A 7,764-nucleotide genomic window follows, 5' to 3' on the forward strand; every position below is an offset into this window, starting at 1 on the left:
TCCTTAGATGTGGTGAGTGTGTTTGTTTTCTTTTTTTAGGCTTTTTTACTTTTATGTTCAAATGATGAACCAGCCAGTAACACAATGTCTGTCTTCAATTTCAATCAGTGTATAGCTAGCTTTGGATGCACTAGCAGATTAATATGGACTTGACTAACAATTTAAAATTGAACTCCAGCTAAACATTTTCAAGAAGTAACAGCAACCTTTTATTTTTGCTTGGCATAAAGGTTTTACATACATGAATAAAAGCCGATTATTGTAAGTACCCCAGTCAGTAGTAAATGGTTTGTCTCAACCCTCTAACTCAGTGGTCTCCAAACTGCAGCCATTTGCTTGCTTTTATCCGGCCCTTGGGGCACTTTTATTCCCACTGATACAAGACACTATTCCTTCCACTGACACCAACAATGGGGCATAATTCCTGCTACTGACATCAACAATGGGGCACTATTTCTCCCCTTGACACCAACAATCAGGCATCATTCCTCCCAGTGACAACAATGATGGGATGCTATTACTCCCATTGATTTTAGTATCCAGTTCATGTGAGTTGATCAAAATGATCAAATCTGCCAACAACTTAGTCATACTTTTCCTTCGAGTTATTTCAGCCGGCCATACATGATTTTTTTTTTTTTCCGTTCAACCAGTGGGTTGAATGAAAAGAATGAGAGGTTCCCCCATTCAATGTGGATTGGGGAATCCTCACTCAGCTATTGTATTCTTAAAGTGGGGAAACCTCCCTGTCATCATAATACAGGGATCAGTGATGCTGACGGCACTGATTGTTTGGCAAAAACCCGCCAGGTAGGTTGTACACAAGTTTATGGATAGGTCAGCTTGTGTACAACCAGTCTGCTCCCATACATACATCGAAATTCAGGGACCAGTTACATTTTCGATCCATTCATAGCTAGCTTTTGACTGAGTTTTGATCAGATTCAATCGGCCAGGGTAAAACATAGGGTACCGATACTAGCATTTGCACGAGTACTCATGCAAATGCTCCGATACCTGAAACTATACCTTTGCGATTTGAGCCCATACAAAATGAATGGGTTAAAATCACACTGTAAAAAATTGCATGCAATTTAAATAAGAATGCAGTTCCTGTCCAAATCACATGCGAATTCCTGGACCGCTCCTGTGTAAACCCAGGCTTGACATAGTGACTTCAGCGTGGGTTCACACAGGAGCAGTGTTCAAATCCTTTTCAAATGCATGGGAATCTTTGCAGTGGAATTTGAGCCCATTCATTTTGTATCATTTTGTATCATTTTTGTATCGGTACTTGTACTCACCGGTAAAAAAGACAGCATCAGTGCAGTCCATAGAAAAGTGATGGCAGAAAAAGACTGAGTAGTCCATCGAGCCTGCCCATTTTTATTATTTTTTTGTTTGTTTGTTTTTTGTTCCGTTAAATTTAAAAGTATAGACCTATGTTTGTCCCAAGCATGTTTCAAGCCATTTAGGCTTAATGTACACGGGACATTTTTACAACCTCTCCTGAACGATTTAACTTGACAGATAGTAACCCAGGTTTAAAACATCAGTTTTGCAGCGTTTACATGCTGCATTAAAAATGCCTGTTAAATGAAACGCGGCTAAACGTAAGTTACGGCATTTACACTCGTTTACAAGCTGTTACAGGTATTTGGCATTTCAAATGCCTCTGAACATCCGTCCTGAACGCATTTTTTTTGCTTTCCAAAAAATGCTTCTAAACTCAACTGCCTAGAAACGACTATAAACGACCCTGTGTACATATACTGATAGTTCAGGGGTAGCTAAAAAAAAAAAAAAAAAACGCATAACTGCTCCTAAATGTCCGTTTACCAGCAGCAGTGTACATGAATGACCAATCAGGTCCATCTGTCGTTTTTTCGGGGGACCTGATCGGACCTTTCACTCTCCCCTATGGGGCAGCAGATGTCAGTGGACACATGTTTACATGCTTACATCCGCCGCTATCTGAACCTGCCGGCAAAATCTAGATGGATAGTGATCCTAGATTTCAATCCATCTGGCGGATCAGATGAAAACGGACTGGTGGTCCATTTCCACTCAATCTCCCCATAGAGGAACGTGGGACTGTGTCCATCTCCGCTGTGCACAGTGAGCGAACATGGACCTGTCATCTGCCTGCTCAGCGGAGATCATCGGAGCAGAGCGATCCCCCACTGAGCAAAGCGGATTCCACAAAACTGAGGCGTCCATGTAAAAAAGAGCCTTACTGTTGACTGTCTCACTACCTCAGCTGGAAGTTTATTCCAAGCATCAACTACCCTTTCAGCAAAGTAAAAAAATTATCGATTTTTTTCCATTGATCAGCAGCACTGAGATACTTTGTTCATAAATTGGATTGTATTTTGATTGATCAGATTACAGACTACGTGATGGAAACGTGATCGCCCACTGAGCCTAGGTTCACACTGAAATGAAATGGCACAATTTCATTCTCCCAACTTCGGGGGGCGATTTCAGAGACATCAGAATGGGTTGCTGCACAGATGTCAATAAAAATCGCACCCTAAAGTCGCTAAAAGTAGTACAGAAACTACTTTTGGGAATCGGTGGGGCGCCGCAAATGCGGCGTCGCACCGATTCGGGCGGTGACATTGCCGCCGATTTGGCATGCGATTTGACATGCCACATGGCTCCAATGTAAACCAGGGCTTAGGATGGTAATTTATGATGGTTACCTATCCATAGAAACTAACTCACTTCTCATGTGTGTGGCATATCAATCAAACAGGTTTTTCAATTATAGATTGGTTATACCCATCAGAAAAGATCAATCAGATCAAATAAATCAATGATTTCCTGAAGTATGTATGGTTACCTGCACTATATTTCAATTTCATTGAATTTAGTAGCACTTTGAAAGTGTCTGATGTCCCTGTTATGTAATGAGCCCAGCCTGTCCTGCCCCATGAAAGATATGGAGTAGAAAAGGTGATGAGGGGCTGTACCATGACAGAAGAATGTGCACTCCTCTCCCACCTCCATGTCCTGGACTGTCTGGGCACATTTCTCCCTCCATCATTTCTCCTAACACAGGATAATAAATGAAACAAGAGGAAGGAAGTTTGGACGACTTACGGATTGTTGTGCGCACCGGAGCAGCCGCAGAGGAGCCCCAGAATCCATAGAAGAGTCATGTTGGGGAGCAGAGTCCACACGCAGTGCTCCTGCAGGGGTGACCGTCTTCCTGTACAAACACACACAGTACAGGAGGGTGGAGAGCGGGGGGAGTGTGCCCTGCGGGTGTGTGCTCCGCTCTCCCCCCCACCCCCTACTTGGTTTAACCCTTGTTCTGACTTGTCCTGCAAATATTCCTCCTCAGGAGCCCATCACCTCAGCACGCCGCTTCTGCTCTCAGGCTCCGTCTGGTGACTTGTAAAAAGGAGCCAGATGTAGGCTGATGGGAGGGCGACTGTGACCAGCCAAGCCCCGAACTAGGGCGGGCTGGGCATGTGAGGAGGAGAGTGAGAGAGAGGGCTTGGCCCTATAAATCACCACAACACAGATCCTTAAAGATCTATGGCAGGCTCCCATCTCCCTCCTCCCTACTGCCAGCTCAATGAATGACCTTAGAATGGGGGAAAGAGAGAGGAGGATGTGAAGAGCTGAGGGAATTCCCATTCATCCCCCCCCCCCTGCTAGACTTCTGTGCCAGGGTCTCCTCACTATCCCACAACACTCATGAGTCTATAGTCACAATAAATATATACATATTCATTTCTACCTCAGAATTAAACCCAAAAACAAACATTTATTATCCACCTCAGTTTCCCAAACAATGTTATTTTCCGCCCAAATATTTTCCTTGCAGTTCTTGGTACCTACATATGGACTTTCCACGGCTCTCTGACTAAACTCCTTGTTCTTTAACCACTTCAGCCCTGGAAGGTTTACCCCCTCCCCCCTTCAAGACCAGACCAATTATTTCAATACAGCACCTCGTTACTTTTAGACCCCTTTCACACTGAGGCTGTTTTCGGGTGTTTTAGCGCTAAAAGTAGCACCTGTAAAGCGCCTGAAAATTGTCTGTCATGTCTCCCCATGGTGAAAGCCCGAGTGCTTTCACACTGGGGCGGTGCACTTGCGGGACAAGAAAAAAAGTCCTGCAAACAGCGTCTTTGGTGTGGTGTATACAGCGTTCCTACACTGGCCCTGCCCATTAGAACGAATGAGCTGCGCCTGTAAAGCGATTCGGAAGTACCACAACACGGGCGGTTCTAACTCTTTCGTCAGCTGCTATCGGGGAGCTTTTAACCACTGCTAGCAGTTGAAGAAAGGGTTAAAACCGCTCGTGCTGCGACGCTTTGGAAATGCTTTAGGTTGGCCATACATGGTCGCATTTCGAAAGAATTTTCTTTTGAAAATCAGAAGATTCGTGCATTTTGTGATCTGATGATGCCACCATTGATTTCGAAATTCAGCCAACCAAACCGTCAATTTCACCTCATGCTGCTACAGAAAAATAATTTTCATCGCTGTGAATCTTCTTTTCTTTCCGGGAATTTTCTTTTCTTGCACATGCGCATTTCTTTTTCAATTACATTTCTCACATGATTCTCCCATCATTGATTAGAAAATCGTTTTTTTTTTTTTTTTATTTGTCCGATTACTCAAATTTGATTGCCACACGAAAATCGGCTGTTGCTGCAGTTCCACTAATGGTGCAAAATACGAACGCAAATTCTTAGATAAGATTTTCAAAAGAAAATTCTTTCAAAATTCGAACCGTGTATGGCCTGCCTTACAGGTGCCGCTAAAACAACAGTAAAGCGCAGCTAAAACTAGCGGCTCTTTACCACTAAGGGACCCGACGCCCCAGTGTGAAAGCAGCCTTAGGCAGGCCATACATGGGTCAAATTTAGAAATAAATTTTCTTTCGAAAATCTTATCTAAGAATTTTCATTTGTATTTCGCACCATTAGTGGGTTGCAACAACAGACGTTTTTCATGCGGCAATCAAATTTGAGTAAATCGGACATGTTTTTCTAATCAATGATGGGAGAATCATGCGAGTAATCGAAAAAGAAATGTGCATGTGCAAGAAAATTCCCAGAAAGAAAAGAAGATTCCCAGCCATGAAAATTCTTTTCTGTAGCAACATGAGGTGAAATTGAACGATTGGTTGGCCGAATTTCGAAATCAATGGTGGCATCATCGGATCACAAAATACCCAAATTTACTGATTTTCAAAAGAAAATTCTTTTGAAATTCGACCATGTATTGCCAGATCTCTTTCACACTGGAGCACTGCTAAAACAGCCGGTGCTTTAGCGGTGCGCTTTTTTTTAAACTCACGTGACAGTGACCTTAGAAAAAAAAGAACCGTTTTGTGGCGCTTTCAAAGTGCTTTTAAGGCACTTTGGAAGCGCTGCCTATTAATTTCAATGGGCAGGGGTGTTTTTAAAGACTTTTTTACAGTGCTCCAAACAAGCCCTGAAGATGCTACTTTTTCTATTTCCATTTTCTATTTCAGCGATGTGCATGAGCCGCTGTCTCTCTCTTTATTAGACAGATTGATAGCAGCAAGAGCCATTGGCTCCCACTGCTGTCATTTAAATCTAGTGACATGGGACTGGGCCGAGTACCGCTGTCTGTGTCAATGGATGCAGCTATGGAACTCAGGAGCCTCTTTTCGTGGGGGCACCCAATGAAGATGAGGGGCCTGACAGCGGGACACCCCAGAAGAAGAGGATCGGGGTTGCTCTGTGCAAAACGATTGCACAGAGCAGGTAAGTATAGTCATGTTCTTTTTTTTTATTTAAAAAAAAAAACAAAAAAAAAAATGAGAGTTTACAACCCTTTAACCACTTCCTGACCAGCGCATGACGATGTACGTCGGCAGAATGGCACAGGCAGGCAAATTGGCGTACAGGTACGTCCATTTGAAATTGCCGCCATGCCATGCCATGAGTCCGATCGCAGGTCCCGTGGACTCGATTGCCGTAGGGATACCCGCGATCATCTCACGGGGAGGCTGAACGGGGAGATGCGGAAGTAAACAGCATCTCCCCGTTCTGACTAGCAACAAGTGACACTGATCTCTGCTCTCTGTGATTGGAGCAGTGATCAGTGTTCACTAACACACAGCCATGCCCCCCACAGTTAGTAACACGCCCCTAGGACACACTTAACCCCTACACTGCCACCCCCTGGTTAACCCCTTCACTGCTAGTGTCATTTACACAGGAATCAGTGCATTTGTATAGCACTGATTGCTGTATAAATGACAATGGTCCCAAAAATGTGTCAAAAATGTCCGATGTGTCCGCCATAATGTCGCAGTCACAATAAAAATCGCTGATCGCCGCCATTACTAGTAAAAAAATTTTTTTTAGAAAAATGCCATAAAACTATCCCCCATTTTGTAAACACTATACATTTTGTGCAAACCAATCAATAATCGCTTATTTAGATTTTTTTTACCAAAAATATGTAGAAGAATACGTATCGGCCTAAACTGAGGAAAAAAAATGTTTTATATATTTTTGGGGGGGATATTTATTATAGCAAAAAGTAAAAAATTATGTGTTTTTTTCAAAATTGATGGTCTTTTTTTGTTTATAGCGCAAAAAATAAAAACCGCAGCAGTGATCAAATACCTCCAAAAGAAAGCTCTATTTGTGGGAAAAAAAGGACGTCAAGTTTGTTTGGGAGCTACGTCGCACAACCGCGCAATTGTCAGTTAAAGCGAAGCAGTGCCGAATCGCAAAAAGTGGTCTGGTCTTAAGCCAGCAAAATGGTCCGGTCTGAAAGTGGTTAAGCATTGGAAGTCATAGATGTGAATCTCCTGCTGTTATTACATAGTTACATAGTAGGTGAGGTTGAAAAAAAAGACACAAGTCCAACCTATGTGTGTGATTATATGTCAGTATTACATTGTATATCCCTGTATACAATTAACACAATATAATGTAGCGCTAAAATATACATGTGAAAAACAGATGTGACAAATACAGGAAAGATAAAGTCCCAATATTAAGTGAATAGAAAAAGTCTCCTTGTAGGACATACAATGTGATTTTGCACACAATGTGAAGGCTGGAAAGTGATCTTGAAGAGTTTCAAACGTAGTGAATTCCAAATGAAAATAAATAAGGTGGATACTCTTACCGGAACCAAAAGGTTAAGCATGCATGTAGAAGTGGATGGATCTCCGCCGAGATATCAGCCAATGAGGTAACTGTAAACCCTCTTGATCCAAGGAGGAATATTCAGTGACGTCTCCAGAACTCCCACTTCTGCAAGGTCCAAAAGGAATGGACGTAAGGAAGACGTAACTCCAGCATAGACCAAAGGTAATAGGAAAATCAAATCCCATACAAGAAATCATATAGGAACAAAAAAGAAAAACAGCTTCCCATAGTGTAGATGGAAAATAACAGATGGCTGTTTATTGGCATAAAATCAGCAAAACGCAGGATAAAAAATAATTTCTCAAAAATAAAATTGTGATCACATAAAAACAAGCAATACAGGGAACATGACTACCACTCCCTATGCGTTTCATCCCTTAGGACTTCAACAGGGGCATTTTCTTTCTATATCCCTGTATGTTGTGGTCATTTAGGTGCTTATCTAATCGTTTTTTGAAACTATCGATGCTCCCCGCTGAGACCACCGCCTGTGGAAGGGAATTCCACATCCTTGCCGCTCTTAAAGTAAAGAACCCTCTACGCAGTTTAAGGTTAAACCTCTTTTCTTCAAATTTTCATGAGTGGCCACGTGTCTTGTTAAACT

At 42.5% G+C, this 7,764-nt stretch overlaps 1 protein-coding gene across 3 annotated transcripts in view; it reads right to left on the reverse strand.

Moving 5' to 3' along the window:
- The window catches only part of CPAMD8 (C3 and PZP like alpha-2-macroglobulin domain containing 8), a 356,744-nt gene extending 353,257 nt beyond the window's left edge, over positions 1-3,487 (reverse strand). For 2 of the 3 annotated variants that reach the window (XM_077475516.1, XM_077475515.1), the window contains exon 1: positions 3,106-3,487. In XM_077475516.1, the coding sequence (XP_077331642.1) occupies positions 3,106-3,164 (59 nt within the window). In that variant the 5' untranslated portion in view covers positions 3,165-3,487. The remainder of the gene's footprint in view (positions 1-3,105) is intronic. The other variant, XM_077475514.1, reaches the window with a different exon arrangement.
- Between the last annotated feature and the right edge of the window lie 4,277 nt (positions 3,488-7,764).

The sequence above is a fragment of the Lithobates pipiens genome, unplaced genomic scaffold (assembly GCF_037356315.1).
Source record: "Lithobates pipiens isolate NorthernLeopardFrog02 unplaced genomic scaffold, aLitPip1_a1.2 Scaffold_13, whole genome shotgun sequence".
NCBI classification, from domain to species: Eukaryota; Metazoa; Chordata; class Amphibia; order Anura; family Ranidae; genus Lithobates; species Lithobates pipiens.